This window comes from Photinus pyralis, unplaced genomic scaffold (genome assembly GCF_008802855.1).
Source record: "Photinus pyralis isolate 1611_PpyrPB1 unplaced genomic scaffold, Ppyr1.3 Ppyr1.4_LG5, whole genome shotgun sequence".
NCBI classification, from domain to species: Eukaryota; Metazoa; Arthropoda; class Insecta; order Coleoptera; family Lampyridae; genus Photinus; species Photinus pyralis.
The window spans coordinates 822,088-849,440 of NW_022170596.1; the positions used below are offsets into that span (position 1 = coordinate 822,088).

Here is a 27,353-nt window from a genome sequence, read left to right on the forward strand (position 1 = left end):
CTCATATAGAACTGGAGATAATTGTATTTACTTGGCTAAAATAGCCGTGAGCCACGCTAAATTGCAATCACAAACTGTGGACGTAGGAAATCGCATTTATATGGTCCCTGTAGGGAATGGCCTCAAACTAACATCCATTCAGTATTGATTAATCTCGATTACTTAATTTTTAGCTTGGGGTTTTCGTTCGTTACATTAGTTTACTTCAAAAAAGAAATGTGAAGTTTTGGTGTATATGTTACGCACAAATATCGAAAACGCCAATGAGCGAAAATAACACACACAACGCGTTATGACCAAAGCCACGGTCGTATACACAGGTCGGGAAATTCTGTTGTTTTAGATGAGGCTCTACGTGTCGTCAAACTCGTAGTCCTTCGCTTAGCTGCTACCTACAGGTGGCGTATGGATCTAGGGATGGTGATTATTTTGAAACCGCTTATATCCGTATAAGTATACGTAAACATACGTCCCGTTGGCATTTAAGCATTCCGTATATGTATTTCGCACCTAGGGTGATGCAATTGGTCAATTTCAAGTCTGCAGCCAATCAACATCAAGAGTGCGAGACGGATATACGGAATGCCATTTGGTGCGAAACACAGGCACATAATGCTCAGGAATATGATGTTTTGATTTTTCAAATCTTCAATTATATGAGTAAAAAATATGGCTTCATAGGAAGCTTAAATTAAAAAAAAATTCAAACGTAAAGAAACCTTATTTAATAATTATTATCTATCATATTTCTTTGTTTATACACATTTAGTTACCTCACACCTCACCTCAGTAAATAATAATAAGTATTTAAGTATAGTATTGTGTGCAATGTTTAATGGCATTGGGCTTATTGACTTTTACGTTTGCCGTCAAATTTCGCGCTCGTTTCTGTTCTCACTCACTCACTTTCAAGGTTTTAAGCAAAGTCATTTTTGAGAACTTAGCAGCTTATAATATTCACATAAACAGTGACTGATAACAAGAATCATGCTCATTTTGCGCTTGAGCATTCCGTGTCTGAGTTTCGCACTGAATGGCATTCCGTATGTGCGTTTCGCACTCTTGGCGCTGATTAGCCGCAGACTTGAAATTGATCAATCGCATCACCCTAGGTGTGAAATACATACGGAATGCTTAAATGCGCCCCTTGGCGCAGATGGTGTAACCGTTGGCTTACATCGCGACAACCCAGGTTCAAATCCGAACGTGTATGCTTTTTTTTTCTATCGTTCATTAAATTGATGCGACTTTTTGCATTATTTATTTGAATTCAGAGGAAGGATAATAGTTATAATGTCACAATGGAAAAGATACTACGGGAGGCTTAATATAATACAGTAGATAGAATAGGTACATTCAATTGAGAAAATTTGATTCGAATTATTCTCTATCTGATTCAAAATGCGCTGTCAAAACTTCGGGCGCGGTTAACGGCAGTTTTTTACCCAGCAAATCTGAAGAACGGCTACGCTAATAATCCGCATTTTGGCCAGCAGCTGTACGCAATATAACGCGCAAGCAGCAAAATGCAAGGCACTACAAAAATACCATGTGCTTCATAAATAAAACACACGCCGCTGACCGGCCAGCTAGCTCTGTTGACCAAATAGCAAACAGCGGAGAGAGAAAGACTAATGTACAGGGTTGTGGGTAACAGAATTAACTTAATTGGTAATTTGCACTTATAACTCCTCGGTCCAGCCTAGGTCGTCAGTACTTCCTTTTGGTCGCTTCACTTAAAATCTCTTGGGCGCCACCTAATTCCAAGTTAAGTTTCGCTTGCCACTACCGGAACTAGGAAAGGTAGCTTTAGCTTTAAAGTAGGCAACTGATAACCCACAAAAATAAGTGTTTATTGTGTGCAATTGCACCTGCATACGTAACCACAACACAGAAGTTATGTTCCCCAAATGGGAATCAAAAATCAATAAAGTATAATAAACACGTTATGTAAAAACTAAACAACCCCAAGTATAAGTGTTGAAATAATTATCCCAAATTCCAAGGTTTACATAAAATTCCCCCAATGAAATATTACATAAATTTAGTAGCTGAAACTAGTTCACACCAAAAATCCTGAAAGTAGGTATAGAACACCCACTACCGTTGCACAGTGATTGAGTTTAATGGGTTAAATTGACAGTGGATTGAATACCTTGATTGGTAGCTTGTAGGGTATCGAAGTTTAAATCATAGTATAGAGCTCTGCTCTGTACTTCACAGGTGATTTACTTCACATGAGTAAATGCAGTTAATTAAAGCAAATTATTCCCTTTCAAGTTCAAGCGTACTAATTAAGAGTAATATGGGTGGCTCTAGTGTTCGGCCAGTTAACATTTACCACATAAGTATGGGTTAAATGAAATGCAAATACACAAAGGCAATAGTTTAAACAATAATAAGATATCACCACTACGATAGGTAGGTCTCTGGTTCCTAAGATTCCTGGTGTACGTGTAAACGGCTAACGGTTTTCTATGTACCGCAACAGGTGTCAAAAGGGTTGGTGTCCGCAGTATCTGTTTGGCTGCGCCTTAGAGATAGTAACGTTTCAATGGCAGATTTTACAGTACACGGAACTCCTGCATGTTGTCGTTTAACGTAGATGTGTTTCGCTTAGAGAGTAAGTAGAAGCTACGGAATCGTTGGACTTCGACTCCTTACAAGGACTCTAAAATATAATGTAATTATGGCCACGGTTAACCAAATATAATGCGCTAACCTCTTAAAGCAGAGAGTACACAAAAAAAAAGAACTTCGTTAAAGTAAGGTAGCCTTCTTATACCATAAATACGATGGATTCCCCCTAGAAATAGAAAGAAGGTAAAGTGGATTCGATCACACGGAGTATAACTTACGATTAAGGTGGCTTGAAATTTCTCCAGTACAAAAAAAAATTCCTTACGGAAGTTTGTCCCCAAGCATTAAAACGAAACTGCTTGGTGCAAACATTAATTTGGGTTGACTTGGTTAAAAGATGCTTTCACAAGGGTGTTCGATCCAAAATCAACCACTGGAAGATATAACAAGCACCCCCAACTCGGGATCATAAATCGACCGTCTTTCTAAAGCAGATGGCGAGAAAAAAAGACGCTAACTTTCTTGTTTCCGGTCACGATGCAACCGACGACGAATAATTCCAACCAACCACGAGAGCCGATGGATATGTCAATACCATAAATGGTAATATCTAAATGCTTATCGATAAAGGAAACGAATTTAAAACCAATGACAGCAAGGTATCGAATTACAGTAAACTGACGTCATTGATCGGTAGATCGAGAAACTAAAACGGGCAGGCAACACAAAAATATTTTTTTTTTTTTTATTTTTTTATTAATATATCTGCATATTTACAATCTACTCAGTAATACAATTGAGTAATGAGTAAATGTTATCTTGGATATGTACATGTCATAATTGGGTTCAGGCCATTACCGTCTTCCCAGGGTTATACACTAACATGAAACAGTTAGGGGAGTAAATCTAGTGGCCAGGTGCGTTGGAGTCTTCTTGGGGCTGTTGGTTGGCGCGCGAGGTGCCCCACAAGGTCATTTGCATGTCCTGGTAATTTAATGTTGTATGCCTGTGCGAATCTTTGGATTTCAGTTGTTACATGGGGGATTTTCAGGTCGGTGTGGATAGAATCGTTGCTTATATACCATGGTGCGTCAGTGATTATTCTGAGTATTTTAGATTGTATTCTTTGTATGATTTTTGTATGGGATGCTTTTGCACAGCCCCAGAGTTGGACACCATATGTCCAAATGGGCTTTATGATTGTTTTATAGAGCAGGACCTTGTTGGATAACGATAGCTGCGAGCGCCTTCCTATAAGCCATTGCATCTGTTTTAGTTTCAAGTCTATTTGTTGTCTTTTTTTCTTGATATGCGCACCCCAGTTGAGTTTTTCGTCAAGGTGCATACCTAAATATTTTATTTCGGACTTAGTTGGGATTTGGATGTTGTTAAAACTAGTGGGAGGGCACGCAAGTCTTCTATTGGTGAAGGTTATTTGTGCTGACTTGTCGCTGTTTACTGTGACCCTCCATTTGTTGGTCCAGTCTTGAAGGAGGTTGAGGTGGTTCTGTAAATGATTTGCCGCTGCTTCAGGTGTTTCACTGGTTGAGAGGATGGCTACGTCGTCGGCAAACATGGCAATAGTTGTGTTATTCGTGGTTGGTGAGTCACATGAGTAGATCAGGTAGAGTAGAGGGCCTAACACACTTCCTTGCGGTACTCCTGCTTTAATTTGATGGTATTCCGAGGCTGAGTTATGTACTATAACTTGAAAGAATCTTTCGGTGAGATAGGATTTTAGAATTAAATAGATCTGAGCTGGGAATTGTAGTTTGATCTTGAACAGGAGGCCATCATGCCAAACCTTATCAAAGGCTTGCTGTATATCTAAGAAAGCAGCTGCAGTTAATTTTTTTGTTTCAAGACTTTCTATTATTTGATTGACAATCCGGTGGCATTGGTGTATCGTCGTGTGGGCTTCACGAAAACCGAATTGGAAGGTCGGAATTATCTGGTCGAGATTAACAGTTTCTTTAATTCTCTTCAGGAGGAGTTTTTCAAAGAGTTTGGATAGTAGAGGCAATAGGCTTATCGGCCTGAAGGAAGATGGGAGGTTGGGTGGTTTGCCAGGCTTTGCGATCATAGTGATCCTAGCATACTTCCATTGTAGTGGGAAGTACGATAATCTCAGTATACTGTTGTATATTGTGGTGAGGAGGACAACTGCTTTTCTTGGCAGATGTTGCAATACTTCACCTACGATCAAGTCATAGCCAGGGGCTTTTTTTGTGTTCGTGCGGTTGATTTGCTGGCGTACTTCTGACGGAGAGAATGGTTGAATTGGCGGCGAGAGTTGGCACGGAGCGGTTAAGAAATCCTGAACTTCGGTGTCATTGTAGTTTTGGTGTGGGTTCGGGGTAGCGAATACGGTGGCAAGGTGTTCTGCGAAGGTGTCTGCTTTTTCGTTGTCAGTTCTGGCCCATGTATCGTCAGGCTTTCTGATTGGTGGTATATTGATATATATATAATATATATATATATTGAATTTTTTTGTGGCTTTCCAGATTGAATGATCAGTAGGAGAGAGATTGGTGATATATTTTTTGAAAGTCTCATTGCGGGCTTCCGTAAGTGTGGTATGCAGTTGATGTGTAAGTCTGTTGTAGATTGTCTTGTCGTGCCTGTTCTTTGTTATTTGCCATTTTTTCCGGGCTCTTCGTTTCTCCGCGAGTAGGTTACGTATATGACGAGGAATGTTGTTGATTACAGGAGTGTGATTTTTAGTCGTAGGCATGGCTTGCCAAGCAGCGGCTTGTATTGTTGTCGTAAGGTGATGGACTGCTTCATCAAGGTCTTGGTTATCTTTAATTCTGATACTTAGGTTAATGTTTTCTTCTAATAGGTTTCTGAATTGATCCCAGTCCGTATGTTTATTGCAGAGCTTTACCGGCATTTCTTTTGTGATTATTGTTGCGCTGGCGGTAATGATGACTGGAGTGTGGTCAGAAGAGAGGTCGTAATTAGATTCTATTTTGGTATAAATGCTGGCTATTCCATTGACAACTGCGTAGTCCAATAGGTCCGGGAGTTTTTGGGGGTCACTAGGCCAATAAGTTGGTTCTCCGGTTGATAGAACGTTAAAATTGTTTCTCTGGATTGTTCTTAGTAGGTTGCGTCCTTTTGGATTGATAAGTCTAGAGCCCCAAGCTGTATTTTTTGCGTTCCAGTCCCCTCCTACTAGAAATTTAGGGCCTAGCGATCTGAGGAATTCTTCATACTCGTCAGATGAGATAGGGTGCCTCGGTGGGCTATAGATAGCTGAGATTACCAGCGAATAGGGGAAGGTTTGGACTTTTATTGTTGCACTTTGAATTTTTTCAGTAAGGTATGGTTGGAGTTCATGATGGACGAGCGTGTTCTTGATTATTACAGCTGATCCGCCGTGCGCCGTCCCGTCTGGGTGATTGGCATAATATGTGGTATAATGCGGTATTTTTACAGTAGTCCTGTTAGTTGCATGAGTTTCGGATACGAGAAGTATGTCAATTTGTTGTAGTTGTAGAAAGGTTATTACTTCCGGAATATGGTTAGTAATACCGTTGGCGTTCCACAGCGCAATGCGTAGTGAGGTAGCCATTTTACGCTATTTTGTTTATCACCGTGGAGAGCATGTTTAATATCATGCTGTTCTGGCTTATGAGTTGAGCAAACATGTTTTTAAATTCGTTGAGAAAGGATGTGAGCATTTCAGGGAGGTTGATTACTTGTTGGGTTTGAGTTGAGGGACTATCGTTCCTTTTTGTCCATGCTTGGGGAGTGTAGGTTACGCGTTGCGTTTCACTGCTGTGATGGTTATCAAAACTAGGTATGTGAACTACATATTTTTAGTATGAGCACAAAGTGAATCCAATTTACGGTCCATGTCAAAATCGGCTCTTATCTATTACACTTCCACTAGTGAGCAGGTTTTACGGAGTTTTCTTACCAAAACCACGACCGCCCTCGTTTATTTCAAAAAGCAGCGCAAACCGAAATAGATGCGAAAAAATGTATAGAAGTTTCATTTTCGCTTTCAGAGTTTGTCCGCGCTTATCGCGCATTGCGCACGCGATAGGCCACGCACGAAAAACTGCTACTGCACTTGCCTGTCTACATCTTATAAACTTTCAAATATTTAAATGATTGTTATTCAAAAACAGTTGAAGATAGTAATATGTCCTGACAAACTTTTTTGTAGGAAATTTAGTCTACAATTTCTCTTCTACATTTTTGTTGTTGTTCCTTGCGTTTTTAAAAAAATGCAGGCGATCATGATTTTGGTAAGAAAACTCCATAAGACTCCACTGTCACAAATGTGATAGACTGAAACGAAAACATTTCACATTCTTAATATCAGAAACATTTGCCCATTTTTTCTGGCATACATATTTTCCATTTCCTAAACATTTTCACATTTTGTGTCATTTTTAAAGATTTCCTAAACATTTCTAAAACTTGATAGCAATTTTCAAAACTGCCCATATATTTTCTTCAAAGAAAAAATTGTCTACAAATCTTCGAATAATTTTCTCCACATTTTAAAAATATTCTACTATCACTACTATTATCAAAACCATTTCGCAACCGTTTCCAAAATTTATTTTTATTTTATTTATTTTTGTCCTTTATTTTTGAGTGGGCGGGGTTTTAGCCAAGGTTGCTCTACCAACCCAACCCTCTATACATTTACAAATATCCATGCCTGGACCTGGGACCATTAGTCTAGCTTTACCTCAACTGCGTCACACGGACTCATCCTGAGCATATTTGAAGAATTTTCAAAATTTCCAACATTTCATGCATATTTTCTTAGTTTTTTAAAATTAACTATACATTTCTATTTTTTCCAAAAAACGTTTCCAAACTTTCCTTCATATATTTGGAAAACTTCCAACATTTCTTGCACAGTTTCTAAAACATTTCAAACACATGTAATACAATTGTCACAGTGATAGTGGTAAAAGGGGTATGACATTTAACATATCATACTACCATTGGCGTGGTGGGAATATGGGACTGATAGACCGCGGCGCATGTTATGGACCAGAAATCACCTACTGCGGTCGTGAGGGGTATGGCTTCATTCAGCGTGATTGGTAATCTTGTGTGTTCGGGAGTGATGTAACCAAACATTGTGATTGCTTATCCGCGGCCATCTCTAATTAATTCGGTAACTCATCAGGAGACTTTAAGCCCCGACCATCGGGATACAAAAAATGGTCAATTTCAGAATGACCTTAGGTATATTTTCGTAGTTAAAAGAGATACAGAAAAATCTTTTACACAGTTGTGTTATAATGTTTTTTTTTAATAATCTGCCATTTTCAAAATAAGTATACGGGGTCAGGTAAAAAATTATCGGACCTAACCTCATTTTTTTAAACGTTTAAAACCTAATTTTTTGTATGGAACGCCCTGTATGTTTAAATCTAAAAAGGTAGCTTATTAAACTCTGTTTTTAAAAATATAACACGCCAGGGATGATATTCAAAAAAGATCAAATGGTCAAAAAAAGTAAAAAAAGATTTAAACAATTTAAAAAACGAGACAAATAATTCAAAAAAATACAAGAAAAGCACCTATTGCGCATGCTTTTAAGTTTCACAAAAACTTCCATCATGTAAAACACGCTTAAAGATTTTTTAAAATACAACAAATTCCATCCCAAAGAAATGTACGTGTACGTGTGAAAGCAAGTGGAGGGCTTAATTAAATTTGGAACCTTCTTGTTCAAAGATTCTTCAACTCACGATTGGTTGAATGTACTTATTTAATGATCTTGCATTGCATGCCGCTTTATACTTGCAATGTGTTAACTAACGCGAATATATTTTAGTAACAATCTACCTAATCTTTTTCGAAACTGTTAAATCAATAACAAAATGAGCTCGGATCATTCTGCGGGACTCTGCCCATAATGGCGCCTCTGAACCGCACCTTCATCGGGCTGACAAACAATTAGTGTAAATGTCAAACTAAATTTATTGCATTGGCTGTGAATTCCATCTGACAATTAAAATTTTGTTGCAGATGTCTCCTCTAGTGGCAGCACAAGGACTGTCAAGCGGAAACAACCGCCCCGGGACAGGAACTAGCAGTATTAGCGGATATTCAGCTCTCTTCCCCTCTAATTATAACGCAGTAGGTAATCGTGGCTGGTCTGCAAGTTGCCTAAGACCCGCGCCGCCTTTGCGTCCTTGTCTCGCCCTCGGTACCGCATCAAACGGTTCGCCCATTAGATCGAATCGTAAACCGACCACCTATGCGGAAGACGCCCTTATATTAGACGTAATCGAGGCGTACTGTTCGAATGGAAAATCGAAAAACACCATTCCTTCAGGTATGTACATTTTATCTTCTCAATTTACTTCAACCGTGTCTATCTATCGTTGTGTTAATTGCCGATGTCCTAAACTATATCTGTTTCATCTTTCATGTTGGGAAAAGCAGTGGAGCTACTAACCGGTGGTAATGTACAAATGCATGATAAACTTGCACGTTCCAATTTGCACAGATCTAGTGTCGATCTAGGTCGTTCTTCATCTGCTGTTATTACCCAACCGTTGCACAGGCGTAGCTTCCGGCCTCATGTTAGAGCTTCCACTTGGTGTTGTGGTTCACTTATAATGAAACGAGTGAAACACAGCATTTAGTTTGTTTGTTGTTCTATTTATATGCTTGTAAGTAGAATTTTTTAAGAAATTTTGGGTGGTGTTATTTCTATTCTATATTTATGCATTATTGCATACTTTATTTCTTTTTCTGTAGCACTATTTGTAAGGTACTTGCTCTGTAGTATTTTTGTCAATGTTTTGATCAGTATTATTTAGTTGTTATACTTTACAACTTGTATAGTGGGGTTTATGGGTACATGGTGGTTAATGATGCTATCGCAGCATGGTTAAAAATTGAAACTTTGACTTTAGCATTTTGCAACTTAAACGTCGTTAGCCACCCTGTAAGTGAGTTAGTTTAGTAATTAAGCAGTGTTAGTGCGTGTGAAAGTATAAACAATTATAATGGCGCTCTTAGTAGAATGGGTTAATTGTAAAGTATGACACGTAACTACTTCATATTTTATATTGTCTGCACATGTTTAGTTTAGTCGCTTGCTACTTTAAGTAAGTACGAGATAGGTATTAAAAAATATGCACTTTTTATATAACAATTAATATTCATTGTGCTTTACCATTTTCTACTTTCTAACACAATCTAGTAAATTTCCTTACCTCTACTCTTCTAGTTTGCTCGTTGCATGATTAGACTGGTGTGATGTCTGCCTTTTCATTTCACTCGCCAGCTTTTTGCTTTTTTTTTTCAGCAAATACCATGGGAAGTTTTACTTTTCTGTTTATTATCACAGCGAGATGTTCAATATAACTTGCGAGGGTCAAGGTGTAGAGAGTACAAATTAAATTTTTAACATGTGCATGTAATAATTTAATGACGCTTTGCATTTCATTATACATTTCAGTTGAAGTGCAATCTTATCATGATGGATCGTCATCAGAGACGGAAAAAAATATAGCAGACTCTATAAAATCAATGAAATGCCAAATAAAAAATTTGGAAATAAATTTAGCGACGTTATCGTCTCAACTTACAGAGGAGCGTGGTGCTAGATGTGCCCTACAGACAATTATGAAATCGCATGTAGCTTTAAATTGTAAAGATTGCGACAGTATTGAGTGGCCAACAATGGAGAGTAATATATTAAATTAATATACGTAACCTATTGTTAATTAATTCTAATGATTGTATTAGCGTAAATGGTATTATTTTTTAATTTCTTTCACTATTAGATCTCTGTAAATGACCCTGTATTAAATTATGACCTATTTTTAGATGTAAATAAATACAGTGCCTATTAACTAATGTAATTGTATTTTGTAATAGATTGTTATATTTAATTCCATACGAAAAATTTTATAGAGCTGTAATAATAGTTTCGAACATTTTACATTATTTAATATAATAAATAATACTGCCAACCCCTTTCACTGCTTCAGTTACACTGCACAAAATAACATTTTTGCAACAAATGTTCAACAATCATTATATACCCAATGAGCTGGGATAGAACCGTTGTGCATGATGATGAACTAAAAGTAAGCGGGCGCAATTTGAACCGCGTAGTCAGAGGAGACTGTGAAATTTAGAAACATAGCTTAAATTCAGTGATATTATGTAAATTAGAACTTATTTCAGATTAAAATATAAAAAGTAGAAAAACCAAGATATTTGTTTATGTTTTTACTATCACATTTATTCTCAAGTTTTTATTACTTAAATGAATTATTAGAAAAATGAATTAATAAATATGATTTTAGCTTTCAAAGAGGCAGATAAAAATTGCCTTTTTTTGCATGGCCACCTCACTATTCTGTAAATTACATATAACTTATTTAAGAAGAATATAAAAACCAGAAACCAAGATGTTTCGGAAACTATCAGAGATAGATATAGGGAATTATTATCAAAAGTCGCAGGTTTTTGGAGGAGCTAAAAGATGACAGAGAAATATACAGGGTGTTCCATCTAAAAAAAGTGAGATTTTTTAATATGAAGTTTTGTAACTTTGGATCTAGAAAAAAACAGCCTGTAAGCTATTTTTTTAATGTTTTATAGTAGATGTATTTATTTTACTTTTACTTAACCCAGGATAAAAGATATAAAACTTGGAATCAAAATTTAAGTAATAATTTTGACAATGTATACTGAGGCTTGCAAATGCCCAATTTTTCTTAAAAATCGAATTATCTTTAAAACTACTAGCTTTTCCGATATTAACCATATAATAAAAAAGGCGTAGACACGTAGAATTCAAAAATGTATTCAAATACAATTTAAAAATGTATTTGAAATTTTTTGTATTCTTTTTATCAGTTCAACATTTTTTTAATGACTATATCCCTAGTGTGTTACATTTGTGAAAAGGTTTTTTAAATTAAAATATACAGGGTGTTCCATTTAAAAAAATGGGGTTTTAGGTTGTATAACTTTTTTTGTTGATCCCGTATACATAATCAATAATAAAGAAATAGTCGAAAATGGAACACCAGTACAAAAACAATTCTATATCCTGAGTAACTGAGCCCAGAATTTATCTCTATGGGAGGTAAACAGGTTGGGCAGCGCTCACGCTACCCAGCATGTTCTCAGCTTCGTCACTATCAATTAATGAGACAAAAAGCAATGCTTGATTGGTGTAAATATTGACTGTTCCATAACAAGTTACAGTTTAAAACTTTGTCCAATTACCTACTCTATTAATCGTGGATACAAAGAGAAAAGTCAGTACATATAATCTGAAAATTTATTTTCTATAACTATACAAGTTCAGCAATACAATAAATAGTAACAAAATGGAATACCCACCAGAAGTTTCTCACTTTACACTTAACATAACCAAACAACTTTTTAAAATTAAATGCGATTTGCAGTACTTAGTTAACTACAGACAGCCCTTAATTTACGTTAACGACACCCCCACATTAACACAAATAGAACATTCTCACTGAGAAGCAACATTCAACTTACGTTCTGTATTAAATATAGGAGTTTTTAGACAAAATACATTATTAAGATTATTTTGTAAATTGAAATGTTCTTCAAAATGATATTTGTCTATATTATTAGGCACATTGTAACCTAAATTTTATATTCATTAAAACATGTCGAGGGTGTTATGGAAAATGTTTTAAAACACTTTTGTACAGGGTGAACATTTTTACTTCCATCTATCAATTATTGCTTTAGACTTCTGACATGGAATAACCACACAAGTAGAAGTCCGACGTCGGATCGTACATTTTATATGGAAATTTTACCAGGATGCGCACAGCGCCCTGCGGTGGTGAACTCCGCAAGTGTTATTTCCGGTATAAAATCTAATTCAGCTCATAACTGAGATATCGTCCCTGCTTTCTCAGAACACCAAAACTTATCCCTGTTGGATTTCTATTTGTGTGTTTTTTCTATGCTGATTATTGTTTGAAAGTCTTCCATTTGGACTGCCACACATACCCTAACACTAAGTCAAGTTTTTGGAAATCTTGTTTTTTTAATACAAGCTCGGCTAATTTTACAATTTCAAGTATATTCTAGTTGAGGGCAATGGTGCCTACATTGATGTACCAGTGGTCCCTATTCAATAATAAAGGTGGACACGTTTTGTAACCAGCTTACTAGAATTATGGCCCACAAAATGTAGTTGAAGCAACAAACATTATTAAAACATGTTCACCCTTGCAAAAGTTCAGTAATGAAGACAGAGCAGAGAATAGATCATTTAAATTTGTGGTACACTCACCAGCATTAACAACTCGCAATAGAAAGAAAATGATTTTGGTGATTTATGAAATTGTGCATGCAAATACTCATTCTTGACAAAGATCTTTTAACTACACTTAGTAGAATATCACAGAAAATAAAATTAGTGCACTTCACATGAGAATTGTGAAGTATTGTTAAGTATTTCAAGAAATAATCTTTTGTTGAGCCATTGTGTGTTGCTTAATATAGCCGGCGTACATTTGTCTCGCTTGATTAAGTACTTTATTTACATTATGCTTTCTTACCATTTTATCGAAATGCATTGCCATTTCATTATAATCCATGGCCTGCGAGATAATTTGGCTCCTATGTTGCAATAGTACAGTGATACACAAAAACATAAGGAATGGATTGCCGCCGCCAAATTCATTAGGGGGAGGTAACATGCTCGATGACTTTTCAGTAACTTCTTCACATGAATTCGTAAGAGCTATTGGAGGCTCCTCTTTCGTGATAGTATTCTCACTTACTCCTGTTGGAGCGCTAGTATTAGCAGACTTGTTTGGAACTATTTGAGCCTCTCCAACTTCTTTGTCGTAGTCTATATCTAACTGCTCATCTGGCGTAGGAATGTTTTTTATGCTTATATTAGGACTGCTTTTGTGCAATGGATTTTCCCACAGAAACACATTGTCTGTTTTACTAATGCGCTTTGTTAAACTATTATATAATTTACTATCACTACGTTGAAGATTTAATTCTAGTATTGGAGAAGTTTCGGCGTTGCCAACTGCTGTGTCTGTTCCATGACCATCACACGAACTTCTAGATAGGGATGTGATATTTCTGAAATTAAAGACTCAGGTTACCATTAGCGTAAAACACAACTAAAGGAAAATTGTTCAGTAATTATGGAGAACACAACCATTATATAGGTAGCCCAGCAGATGTTGTTAAAAAGCCGTCAAAATGGTAAAACAAAAGAGCTTCTCAGCGATTTTTTTTTTCACTGAGCACAGCACACCAAATATGTTACAGTAATATGCGATACTTTTTAGCGCATTTTTCAAGGTAAAAAAACAGCTTACACCTGCGCGAGTTCCAATTCTGGGTATTCCTGTTTTGATTTGACAAAAATTTTCCTAAAATTCCTTAAATCTCTAAATAGGGGAGCAAAAAATTTCGTGCGGGCACTCGAGAAATTCCTTATACTTTAAGAATTCGATTATACAAAGAGCACACTATCTTGAACGGTTTAAGAGATATGAATTTGTGAATGATCTTTGATCTTTTATAGAAAAATTGACAAATGAGCATTTATGCTAGTGGTTTGTTTTTTTGTTGTTGTAGAAAGAGTTTGAAAAGCCAAATAGGGGCTAAGTGGGCGCTTATAGATATACATAAGAATTATTTAGAGCGACGCTTTATCCAACACTACCCCTGGTCTATACCCAAAGTACTAACGGTAGATGGAATAATTATAAATGATTCAACAAAGGTGTATATATTGGAGCCTGTAAAACGGCCTTAATTCATTTCAATTATCGCCGACCGCTGTTCCCGTGGGCATTAGTAGAGACACTGCCAATTTTCTAACCTGCATGTTACTTGCAATTTTATTTTACAATTCTTGGCTTTTTCATTAAATATTCGTAACAATGTCAGGAGACGGACACGAATTAACATATTGTGATAAAAGCATATACGAAACACACATGCTAACTCCAAAAAACTTTCCGATATTAAAAAACAATCGTCTACTAAAAGCAGCAAGAGGTGAAACACCAGATAAACTTCCAATATGGATCATGCGACAAGCGGGACGCTATTTACCGGAATTCCGTGAACTCCGCAAGCAGCATGGCTTTTTTGAAATTTGTCAAGAACCTTACCTCGCGTGCAACGTAACGCTAATGCCTATTAAACGTTTCGCTTTCGATGCTGCTATCATCTTCAGCGACATATTAGTTATACCACAGGCGCTGAAAATGATCGTCGAAATGGGTGATAAGGGACCTTACTTTCCGGAACCGTTGACACTCGACAATTTGAGCAAGTTGGATAGTAAAGATGCAATTGCTCGTTTAGATTATGTGGGGAAGGCGATTACGCTGACACGGCATAAGCTGGAAGGTACGGTTCCGCTGTTCGGTTTCTCCGGTGCACCTTGGACACTAATGGCCTTCATGATCGAGGGAGGTGGATCTAAGACACTCTCGAAGGCTAAGAGGTGGTTATACGCTCATAAAGAGGAATCGCACAGCTTACTAACTTTACTAACCAATGTGATTATAGATTATTTTGTAATGCAAGTAGAGGCCGGTGCCCAGATTTTGCAATTGTTCGACACTAGCGCCGAATATTTGAATAAATCCCTGTATAAAGTGTACGGTTTGCCGTACTTGAAAAGGATACGTCAGGAGGTAAAAGATAAGTTAAAGCAACGTAACTTGGAAGATGTGCCGGTGGTGCTCTTTGCCAAAGGCGCATCTTTCTGTTTAGAAGAACAGGCAGAATTAGGTTACGAAATATTAGGGGTAGATTGGACTGTCAACATAGAATCTATGAAAAGAGAATGTAATGTAACTTATCAAGGAAATTTGGATCCCTGTGCCTTATATGCACCTAAAGAGGATTTGGAAGGGTATGTGAAAGATATGATAGCCAAGTTTGGGGTTAATCGTTACATAGTTAATTTGGGTCATGGAATTTATCCAGATATGGAGATAGAATCTGTTAAAACATTTATCGATACTGTCCATAACATAAAGACTCATTAGAATGTAATCTCAATAAATCTGTACTGGTTTTTGAATAAATACTATGGTTTATTATTTTTTCTTTTAAGAGCTATACAGTAGGGTATCATTGTATTCAAATTTTACTATTGACCTTTAAAAGAAGTAATCATATAGTTCCTTTCAAGTAGGGTATACTAGCAACAATATTTCCTGTCTAAAAGTTAGGCCAAAAGTTACCTCAAAAGACCTAACGGGCGATCAAAAATGAGTTGCTGTCGAGTCGCCTTTGGAAGTTCAAGTTAAGCGCGGTTTAGACGCTACGATCTTGGGTTCGATAAATCGTAACGATCTGATTGTCCAATTTATCGTTCAATAAATCGAAAGAGTGCGTACTGTTTACATGTAACGATTTCTTGTTCCAATCTCATTGTCGATCACGGATTAATACAGTTTTTATTTTTTTACTTTTCAACTTGTCTTTTGGTTCTGTCCACTAATATAAATTATACTCGCATTTTATTGCTTACATTGCTTGCTTACAATAGAATCTTAATCTCGATTATGATTTATGAGTAGCCATGTGTCGCTAAATATTTTTTTTGGGTGGCCAAACTTGATCGCCACTCGCCAAATGCGCTAGAGACAGTCCAAGTAGCCCAAATGGATACAAAAATGGTTCACTTCGGCAACATTAATCACAAATCGTAGCGATAAATCGCTGATATTGTTTACACGTTCCAATTTATCGCTACGATTCGCAGCAATTGAAGCCGGCCGCCATCAACCATCCAATCCAATTCCAATTCCAATAAATCGCTACAATCCTCTGTTCACACGCAACGATAAATCGTAACGATTCGATCGTTACGATAAATTGTTACAATTTATCGTAGCGTCTAAACCGCGCCTTAAGTGCGATTTCCCATGTAAACAAAAATTCCAAAGGTGTCTCGACAGCAACTCATTTTTGATCGCATTGTATAAAAAATATGTTGCCATTTACAAAAGTCAAGATGGCGGTCGCACTCGAGAACCATGTGTCAAAAAAATTTTAACCTCAAAATATGTGAAATAATTTCAAATGGAGTCGTTCTAATTGTCATGTCTTTATCTCAAATGGTTTAAGGGTGAGAGCTTATATGTACCTTTATTTATGTTTGCCTGCCGTCTCGAATTTTGGGTTTCAATTTAAATTAACTATAAATTCTACATCATTTTGATGTAAATATTGTCCTGATTCTGATCCCGCGAGATGTAAGTCAAAATCCAATGTTCCATTTTGGAAGTTAGAAGTGTCCATTTTAGACCGAGGTGAGGTGGGGGTGATTTACTTTCTTTACAAGACTGGAACCTCCGTAAATTTTGGCGATTACGATTCCTGGCCAAAACGATTTAACCTCGGATTTAACTTTTTGAAAAGGGACCTTAAAATCCTCGGTCTTCTGATACCACGTCAATAATCTAGTCACCCCAACGACAAAAACGCGAAACTCGTACTGGTCGCTTCGAAATTCAAAACACGAATCAATAATCAAATAGGGACCAATTGGTGGCTCTGAGTCTCAAAACTAGAATACTTCTTCTTAGTTGGGTTGCCATAGTTAATAAATCGCAAGTCTAACCGCATTTAATGAGCCATTTTGGAAACGTGCGTTTATAAGGGTAAAAATGTCTGCTGAATCCGAATTCGGAAGTTGCCAAGCTGATTTTTGGCTAATTTCAAAATGGCGGCCAAATATATAAATTTGTATGCCAGACGCATTTTACATAGTTTTTCGGATTGAGGTGTTAAAAAAACATACAGGAGGCACAGAAAATTGCAAAACTTATATATTGGGTACATTATACAGACAACACGGTAACAATATAGAGATAATTCTGACGGCAAATGTATTACCTATATTTCGTTCAAAAATTTTAACGGAACTTAAATTTCTTCATCATTCTGCTCATTTTTTTTACGATTGAAGCAGTCGCCAAGACACTTGTTATTTGTAGATATTTGTGCACTTTTAGTTCATAGCATAATTTATTTAAAGCCAAGTTTTTAGGAGGACTAGTCTGACCATTCGATTTTTCAGTGTCCCTTATCGCATTTGCGAGACAATATGTATGGTACAAAATGTCCCCGGCAACAGCATCATGAGAAGATGCAACTCTACGCCCTTCTGTACCCACTGCACCCAATGTAAATTTCCATATGAGCGTCCGCCTAAAAAACTCAAGTTGTTTTTGAAAAATAAAATTTTATATTAATAATATATAAATTTTATATTTTATAAATTTACACCTTTATCTACAAAATATTCGGACTATTTTTTTTTTAAAGTTTATAGCAACTGAATACCGGCTGTTTAAAGATTAGATATTTTGCACCGATTATTGCGCTAACCTGTTTTATTGTTTTACTCTCGATCAAGACGATTTATGGAAAAAGTAAACCGACAGTTAGATAAGTTACTTCTGAACATTACCCTAAAAAATGAAATCATATTTTTTGTAAATAAAGTCTGTATCTGGCGGGCGGTAAATAAACAATTTAAGTGGAGCTGCTGCACTGTGTCAGCGGGAACCGAGGGGTAAACCACCTAGTTATTCGGTGTACAAATAGTAGTTAATGAATTAAAATTAACTTTTAATGTAGTTAATATGTTCTGTAAATGCAGTTAATTTCAAGTTAATTCAGTTAATGTGCTAATGAACAGATCTCGGGACAGATGGACAGGCACCGTAAAATTATAAACTCTCTACGTCCTAGGAGATCGTCAATAATCTGAAAATGTTGGATATTTAAAATACTTTTGCTATAGTGTTTTATAAAGAATTTAATAACCTGTCATATTATGTAATAATACACAGGGTGTTCTATATCAAAGTCACATTTTTGTTATAATCTGAAAAATGCGATGTGGTTTTGTTTTTTTAATTGCAGATTTTTTTTAAATATTGATTTATGAAAAAAATTTATTCTTCATGCTTGCTTTGAAAGTACCAAAAACGTTTCGATGGTTTGTGGATTGATAGCAATACGCTCTTTTGATTATAATGTAGAATGATAACTTTCAATAAAAAAATTAATTTTTCCAGATTTCTATAAATAAATTTTAGATTATCGAAACGTTATTGGTACTTTCAAAGCAAGCAAAAAATATCATGAAGAAAATTTTTTTTTCATAAATCAATATTTTAAAAAAAATTCCCTCTTGTATACCCCATCGCTTTACACACTGTATATATAGTTGGAAAAAACCTAAATACTTACCAACGGTTATTAAAAAGCACAAAATTTAATAACAAACAAAATTTGCAGAGGAAAATGTAAAACACTAATTTAATTAATTCACAGCTTTTTTGGGACACTCTATATATAACCACAGGATATATTTTCCTACATTTTCCGAACTAGCTATGAAGTTAATTAACCAACTTTTACGTATATATAAGTAATAAATTATGGAATAGTATATTGAAAGACAAGTGTTACAATGCGACCTATTGTAATACGACTATCTTGTGGTACGAGTGGTGACGCGAAGCGTAGCCACGAGTGTCCGCAAGATAGGAGTATTACAATAAAGCATTGTAACACGCGTTTTTCATACTATTTTTTTCTATTTCGGTGCTTTAATTTAATTAAAAAAATCATTATCAGAAACTGTAGGGAACATTAGAACTAACATGTTTTATGTTGGGAACACTTTTTATGCCGTTAAGTTTTAGGTTGGCAGCGTAGTAAGACTGACATTTTGAAGTTCAAACATGGAAGTATTGTACCTACTTGTACTAACTAGTAACTGCCAACTTAAGAGATGCAGATGAGTTACCAAAAAAAACGACTATAATCACTGTCTTTGTACAACTAACAGTTGTACAAAATCATCATTGTGACACCGAAATAGAAAAAACAATTTAATACTAAATAGTACACAATACAATAGATAGTGGCGCCATCGTGCTGTATTTGTGAACTAGTGCAAAATTCGGCTTGGCAACATCCAGAATCGGATTGAGCACATTTTTTTACATATAAAAAACCATGTGGCCAAAATGGCTCATAAAATGCCGTTAAAATTAAGAAACAGAGTCGTTTTCGATTTGGCCACTTAACTATTTCCGAGACTATTTCTATAGGATTGTTTACTGATCGCTTCGAATCGCAAAACGCGAATACTTCCAAGTCATCCAAAACCGTCTCTTAATTACCGAGTAAAATTTTGAACCCCCTAATGCCAGATTATCACTCCAAATGGTGATGTCTAAATTTTCATTGGGTAGTGTCTTTCTTACTACTACTCTGAAATGCTTTTCAAAGTCGTTAAGCAATCCCATGTCTTTCTCAAAACAGGCTTACTCAAAAGTTTCCAGGCTATCTTGATGCCTAAATCCATTAAAGATCAAAAGCCCATACTAAATAAATAAACCTCTCGCCAGGAAAGATTGCCGGTCATAGAACACTTGAGCCCGGTCTACAATCTATGTTTTTCTAAAGATGTGAGCGACTTCCGGGACAGTATCGTCTCAATGTTAAACAAAAAGGCTTTTCGTTCAACATTGGCACGATCCTATTTCGGTAATCGCTCGCACCTTAAGAAAAACATAGATTGTAAATCGACACAAGGTGTGCTGTGACCGGCAATCTTTCCTGGCGAGAGTTATAAGACGTGACGCACATCCCATTATCTATTTTAACGCCTTAGGATGATTTTGGTGCCAGCATCGTATGGGCATTTCCATTTGACAGTTATGCCATTCCATGCCGGGCACACTTCTCTCACCCAGCAATAGAACTCAAATATATTAGAATCATTGAGATACTCAAGTATAGGGTGTATTGTAAGTCGGCGTTTATCAACCTTGAAATACTTACCCTACCATGCGTATTTAATTGCGTAATGCAAGCAAAAAAAAACATCACATTTTGCCGTAAAGACATGTTCTACTTTTCCCTTTACTCAAACTGACACGATCTTTTTAATGTCAATAATTAGAAGATAATTAATAAAAATGGGTACTTACATTTTGCTACTGGCTTCACTACACGAAGAATCCGATTCCAAAAGACAATCCTGAATGTTACCGCCAAAAACTTGCCTATCTAAATTTTCCATTTCCATCCTCAACTCTTTCGTTACCGACGTCGTTAACGGGAAGTACTCCTGCGAGTCATCCGGACTGCAATCATCGAACGTATCATCACAGCTAGTCGAAGAATATTGCCTAATTTTTTCAGTGGTCGATGTATGATCGACGCTCGACGATTCCGAATCGTCGAAGCTCGACTTGGTCAGGTAGATTTTCGGCTTGTCCATACCGCTTTCGGTCGACGCCCCCAATTTGATCAACTTATCGGATATTTTGTTTTTATTTATGCTCGCAAAGTGCATGAACTCGTTAAAATTTCTCACCAGTTTCGCGTTTTGCTCTTTTGTTTCGATCTCTTCCTTGATCGAGTTTGTCATGTCCAATCTGTCTAATGACGAAAAAATACCGACCTTGCCCGCTGTGATTTTTTCTTTTAAGTCTTTAAAATGTCCCCCTCTCTTTGAGTTTTTGATTAAGTTCGTCATGCTAGACGAAAGGCTGGAACTGCGTAATTTGAATGCGTTTTTATGGGAGTTAATGTGGTTATTTAAGACAACGGAATCCGATTTTGATTCATGCGGCGATATCGACCTAGGTCGAAGATCGTTTTTAGGGGATCTTGGAGACTTGAGTATTGGACTATGTTTGTGTTGCTCGCTAATCATTCTGCTAGGTTTTTGTTGTATTGTCGCGTCGTCCAAACTCTGGTGCTTCTTCTTATTATCCGATATAACATTTTTTAATCTACCTACATTTTCGTCTAGGCTGTGGTTTTGTCGTTTTATAACTGAAGGCTTTTTGGCGGAATAATTTACTAATGATATAGAAGAACTTTGCCTTCTCAATGCGCACACCTTCGTATAAGCGCTCTCACGCGGAGTTTTAACGAGAGGACTAATGGGAGGAGTTGATATGGGTGGTTGAAATTTCGTATCGAACAATTTCAGTTCCACATCTGGTGGATCGGCCGGAAGCGAACTCCAAAGTACCTCGAGCATTCTTAAAGAATCTTCAAAAGCGAATTCACGTTTCATTTCCAACAGCAACCACCGGTAACAGAACAAAAGATCGTCAGCCTAGAACACACTTACAGTTTATTTCTAATCGAATTGATGGTGCTCACCTGGTGACTCTTTAAGTAATTATAAAACTCTGGATCATAATACATCAACCCTTCCGCTAGATGAGTGAACTTTTGCGTCATGGCGATACCGTCCAACATAAAATTAGTACTCAATCTCGACATAAGGGCACAAAAACAAATATACGCGTGCGCTTCATCGCCCATAGTAACCAATAAAGGCGAAGCAAGGTCACTCATTCCCTGACAGTAACTAACCTTAGGATGATTTAATGCGTACCTGAAAATTGGAAAATTGGCAATAGCCAAATGTGTTTTGGCACTCACGTGGTTAGTATGTTAAATAATGACGCAATGTTTTGATTATCATCACTACCTGCATAGAACTTGTGATGTCTATCAGTTCGCAGTACATCTTTCTTCACCATCCCAGTTGTGTACGCCAACTCCCCCACAACGGGACCCCTCGCAACTGCAGCTTTCCATGTATCTCGCAATGCAATATACTCAGATGCTTTTCTTCTAATGTAATCCATACGTTCACGACCACTCATACCATCTGGGTAAACATTTAAGATATGTTTCCAGACCACTTTTCTGAAAATGATAATCTGCTATGATATATATCGACCTTTTCCTACCACCCTACTTATACATCAACTTGTACCTTGTGTCCAATTATGGTTGAGACTGAAATGTATCTGAGCTGTTTTTAAAGATACACTTGCGGTTTTCGCGACCCTATACCACTTTTTCCTGAAAGTTCGCATATTACCTTAGCGCTTAGATTAATACGGCGTATGAGGCATCTTTACCGCTAGTTTTACGAACAGCGGGCGGTGAACTAAGAATTATGCTCTACCTTATAGGCATTTTAAATGGAGGTTGCTGCGCCAAAAAAGAGATAACAGCAGGTGAGGCAGGTTTGGACATCCACTTAAAAGTCACAAGCCAGTGACACTCCTTCCTTACCTGTTGTTATCTTTTTTTGGCGCAGCAACTTTCATTTAAAACGCCTGTAACGTATCATACTTAGGTCACCGTCCGCTGTTCGTAAAACCCATTTGCTCTCTAACCCAAATGCCATGTGTTAGAACGGCAAATAAGTATAACCTCATATGCTGTATCAATTAATTAACGAAAAGTTTGACTACCTCGAATACCTCGCTACCCATATATTTAACACAGAGAAAGGCAAAAACTGCCTATTTTAGACATTTTTACGCAGAATCTAGTGCCGTAGTAAAAAAAATGTTGGGTTATCGTTTCTGAGATTGAATACAAAGTTGATATTTTTTAAATGCAACACCCTGTAAATTTTAACGTCAATTTTTTTTATTCTTTTTCCTGCTTAAATTGATGTGTCACAACCTACATAAATATAATCAGGGAAAAGAATGCAAACAGAATTAATGTCAAGATATACAGGGTGTTGCATTTAAAAAATATGAACTATGGGTAATTTTGTTTACTACACCACTGGATACTATACGTCAAAATGACTAAAGTGTGCAGTTTTTACCTTTTTCTATGTTAAAGGATAGTAATATTATAGTAAGTTTTCGTTTTCACCCTGTATCTCTGAAACAAACGTAGCTAGATTGATTCTATTTGTGGTATTAAAACTTTTCACAAAAAAGTGGGACATGGTCCCGAAAACCGCAAGTCTCTAGCTTTAAAAACAGCTGAGATCAGAGGCGGCTCTCTATAAAGAGCCAAGGAGTCATGGCACCACCTCAAGGAACCTGCTAATTATCAATTCTTAAAATATAATTAACTATTATTAATTGTGCTCACTAGAGTACATAATTGTGCTTTAAAACTTAAAACAAAAAAAGTAAATGATTTGATAAATTAGGTACCAAGAAGAATTCATTTGTGCTTATCCGTGGACTTCAAATACGGTCGAGCCGTGCCAAACTGAAACTGGCTCGTATTTTCCTACAAGTGTAGACTTCCGCGGGGAGTAGAGGGGTGGGAGGAGCGAAACCGAAGTAGCGTTTTATACGTACAATTTGAGCCATCAGAAGTTTGGCTCATAAGCACAATTGAATAATGTGTACGTGTATTACTATGCTTTGCGCCGTTTTCCTTGTTTCAATCGTGATAAGTCAAACAATTTTTTTTACTTCTGTGTAAGATTACACTTCCCGGATTAATTGTTACGTAAAATACACAAATTAAAAAATCATTTAAACAACCCTTTTTCCATACATTCTCTGGAAGATAGTCTTTAAATAAAGCAATTAAGCAGGCCGTTACCGGACTTAAATATTGTTAGAAAACGAAATGCGTCTGAATCTAATTTAAGAGGACACGACAATAGCGATAAATCCGCAAATAAAGGAGTAGATATTCAGAGAATTAATAAATTTCAGTACTTGTTTAGATAAAGATTTGAATAGTTATTTATACAACTATTGTTGAAAATGATAGTTCGGCCTCCTTAATAAAACTGCAAATAAAATGTTGCTATTATTTATAGATCGGACTAAACGCCATGGAAACGGATAGTACAAATCGTGAAAAAAGTAACACTTTCCATACGATTTTTTGTCAAAAAAATCCGCTAATTCTCATCTAAAACAACACAACATGAATTACTGGAATGCATACTTGAAGTATACTTATGAAAAAAGTCTCCAAAGAAATTAAAGGGGCTAGATTTTTTTCCGTCACTTGCATTATAAATATTCGAATTATACTCAAAATCTAAATAACTGGAATAATATGAAAACAAAAATTTGTAACTATTAAAATAATGGGGAGGAGGGCACAATTTGGCACTACCTTCTACGCAGCTTACGAGCCGCCACTGGCTGAGATACACCAAAATAGTACACATGGTACATTGTTACTTTAAAATTTATTAAAATTGAATAAAGAACAATAATTAATGATTTCAAACATTCAAAACAAACATCACAATCGGTTCTATTCAGAACCACATAATGATAATAAAAGAAATTCGTGATGTCATTTATTATTGTTCTTCATTCAATAAATTTTAAAACAATAGCGTTTACTTTCAAAACTCGATAAACCAAAACAATTGAAATATACAGGGTGTTCCAATAAAAAAATGCAATTTTGGTGTGCCACGCCTTTATGACCAACTCTGTATAAATAAAATTATTACTGCCTAGTAAACATTTAAGAACTCCAAAACTGATGTATCACACTTTTTTTGATATCTGTGTTTATTTTCAAAACTTGATAACCCGGAAACAATTGAATTTGGGACACTATGATTCATAAAAGTTTTGCTTAAAATTGAGAGAAGAATTGAAATATCGAATAATATAGTTTTTCATTTAAAAAATTCTATATTGGTGTGCCACAGCTTTGTGACCAACCCTGTATAATTAAAATTATAAGCTTTTGTATAATACTTTTTTTGATATCTTTTATATTTTTCACGATAATCAACTGTTTCCAGCAACCCTGTATACTAATAATTAGATATCTAAGTATCACCAGCGAGTGCATCTTATTGAGACTCATCATTATGAGTCATTGAACTTCGTACGACGTTCCATTCTCGAGTCATACCTCTTACAGCTTCTGACCTTATGCAATGGATATATTTCCTCAAGACCTACTGCTTTCCCTTCTTCAGTAGGTACATCACCACATGACCACACATTACATTTTTGTAAATTGAATGAGAAGACCTATTCTCCTACTAGGATTAAATCGAGGATTAAATAAAATAAACTGTGGAGTAGGACTACTGGGGAAACCACGTTAAAAAAACGCGTCAAATACACTACCTCACAGGTGGCATGGAAACGTGTGCATAGAATATCTAATAGAATTCTCTAAGAGAATACAGCTTTAGTAAATTTTGAAATCGCTTTTTCTCAGAAGTACTGAATCTTAGGAGAAAAGGTGTAAGGACATTTTTTGTATATAATTGCATGACCTACAATCTTTGTCTGAACTATTTTTATCATAAAACTAAACGTTTCGCTAAAAAATTCAGAAAACCCATTTTTGCGAACTTTGACCTTGAATAAAAATTTTTGCACATATGGGATCGATGGGGACTTTTCAAAATTTCATTACAATGGTATCCATACCGTTCATGTGAATTTTCAGCTTCTTGGGAATTTATGCAAGGGTACCCCTATTTTTCATGTTAACTTGACCGGACTATATAAGCAAATCGAATGGCAATTTGGCATAATACTGATACCTATACTCATTAAGAGTAATCATTAAAAATTAAGTTGGCCATTTAAAAAACATAACCGATTGCGTCATATCTCAAATCTGGGACGCCCTGTATAACATTTTCTTAGTAGTTCGGAGTGGAACAATGTATGTTGCAATCGTGTAGAATTACAGTGTATAAACATTCATATATACAGCCATGCCAAGTAAGGTGTCTGATATGCAAACATATTTTCATATTTCTTATCTATTAGAGCAAAAGCTTATGTAAATGGGGCACAATTGAGATATGATTATTAAGCACTGGCATTCACCTTAAACTAGAATCAATTCCTCCAAAATAAATAACAGATCTCAACTCCTTTGCGTGTGTTATCTGTCCGACAGGATCTAAATAATTGCGGAACTCAGAGTCTGAGAGTGGAGGACGAGGCGGTTGCAATGAAGTACCACTGTCATCGCCAAAATTAAAGGCCCTCTGCACCATATTTAAAGTTTTGCCAACCTAAAATTATACACCATATGATACAGCCGTCGCCGTACTTGTACAGAACCCCTGCACGAACCTGATTAATAATACCATGTAGACGTGGAGCGGGAGGCTTCGCCTCTTGAGCTGTACCCATACGTATTTGCGTAATGACATGGACGTTATTTCGAAGTTCCCAATCATCGGAGCTCTCTTCGAAGGGTTTCAGATCAACTTTAAGACATAAGCAGGGTTCCGAACTACTACCTAATGATAAATTGTAAGCTCTAAAACACCACAAAGTTAAAAGACAGATTCTACTACGTTTAATAATACTTTAAAAATGCGGCATCTAATTCCCAGTCGGACAGCAGTGGCATATAGAATTCATTTCCGTGAACATCGTTTAATTTATAACTTATTGCGAACTCTCCTTTGATATCGAAAGCCTTACCTAAGATACTTTGCAAAACCTCAAATGATGTGATTTGCGGGTCAACACTAAACTTTCTAAATTCTGGCTGAATTGCTCCCTCGTGTTTCTGCAACTGCACCAATTGAAGCATTTACTTTAAAAGAAGTTTAAGATTACCTTAACTTTAACCCTCACAGCCTCGCGGCTGTATCCGTAAATTCCAGACATATTTTGATCTTATAAAACTAGGAAATGTTTCAATTTTTGAATGAAGAGAAGGCTTTTATTTATTGTATCTTGCTCCTGCTTCCCACATTTTCTCGATTTCTTTTAAAATTAAGTTTTAACAGCTGTGAAATATTAAATACGTGGAGATTTTTCATCCAGAAAATTTGTTCTATTTTCCATTCTTTAAAAAAAGTGGTTAGTTGTCAATTAATTTAAATGTCATAATACAAAATACCAACGTACAAAGAGGAAAATTAAAGTAATACCAACTTAAATAAAATGAAATTTTTGTTTGCATTCAACTATGGTTTTTGGACGGATTCGATG

The 27,353-nt window shown here is 36.2% G+C and overlaps 3 protein-coding genes across 5 annotated transcripts; 2 read left to right on the top strand and 1 right to left on the bottom strand.

Moving 5' to 3' along the window:
* Positions 1–8,529: 8,529 nt before the first annotated feature.
* Positions 8,530–10,546, top strand: LOC116172415 (rho guanine nucleotide exchange factor 7-like). Of its 2 annotated transcripts, none has more exons than XM_031489627.1 (2): positions 8,530–8,899; positions 9,010–10,546. In XM_031489627.1, exons 1-2 carry the CDS (start codon positions 8,590–8,592, stop codon positions 9,210–9,212), a joined length of 513 nt encoding a protein of 170 aa, XP_031345487.1. In that variant the 5' UTR covers positions 8,530–8,589; the 3' UTR covers positions 9,213–10,546. The 2 variants fall into 2 exon arrangements, with proteins under 2 accessions (XP_031345487.1, XP_031345486.1); XM_031489626.1 differs by having other exon boundaries at positions 8,546–8,899; positions 10,034–10,546.
* Positions 10,547–11,861: 1,315 nt separating this feature from the next.
* On the bottom strand, positions 11,862–27,243 carry LOC116170985. 2 transcript variants are annotated; one of them, XM_031487589.1, is made up of 8 exons: positions 26,976–27,243; positions 26,720–26,925; positions 26,481–26,670; positions 26,229–26,419; positions 22,066–22,335; positions 21,781–22,018; positions 20,592–21,733; positions 11,862–13,680 (listed from the first exon to the last, which is right to left on the bottom strand). In XM_031487589.1, the coding sequence occupies exons 1-8, from the start codon at positions 27,024–27,026 to the stop codon at positions 13,038–13,040; spliced, it is 2,931 nt and encodes a 976-aa protein (XP_031343449.1). In that variant the 5' UTR covers positions 27,027–27,243; the 3' UTR covers positions 11,862–13,037. The 2 variants fall into 2 exon arrangements, with proteins under 2 accessions (XP_031343449.1, XP_031343448.1); XM_031487588.1 differs by having other exon boundaries at positions 26,720–26,931.
* Positions 14,388–15,668, top strand: LOC116170986 (uroporphyrinogen decarboxylase-like). The gene has a single exon (XM_031487590.1). It carries the CDS (start codon positions 14,493–14,495, stop codon positions 15,612–15,614), a length of 1,122 nt encoding a protein of 373 aa, XP_031343450.1. The 5' UTR covers positions 14,388–14,492; the 3' UTR covers positions 15,615–15,668.
* Positions 27,244–27,353: the final 110 nt, after the last annotated feature.

Coding starts and splice junctions, on each gene's coding strand:
- LOC116170985 (XM_031487588.1), bottom strand. CDS start 27,026: ATGTCTGGAATTTACGGATACAGCCGCGAGGCTGTGAGGGTTAAAGTT. Junction 26,932..26,975: donor CTGTGAGGGTTAAAGTTAAG/GTAATCTTAAAC, acceptor CAATTGGTGCAG/TTGCAGAAACACGAGGGAGC. Junction 22,019..22,065: donor TTATTTAACATACTAACCAC/GTGAGTGCCAAA, acceptor TCCAATTTTCAG/GTACGCATTAAATCATCCTA.
- LOC116170986 (XM_031487590.1), top strand. CDS start 14,493: ATGTCAGGAGACGGACACGAATTAACATATTGTGATAAAAGCATATAC.
- LOC116172415 (XM_031489626.1), top strand. CDS start 8,590: ATGTCTCCTCTAGTGGCAGCACAAGGACTGTCAAGCGGAAACAACCGC. Junction 8,900..10,033: donor GAAAAACACCATTCCTTCAG/GTATGTACATTT, acceptor TATACATTTCAG/TTGAAGTGCAATCTTATCAT.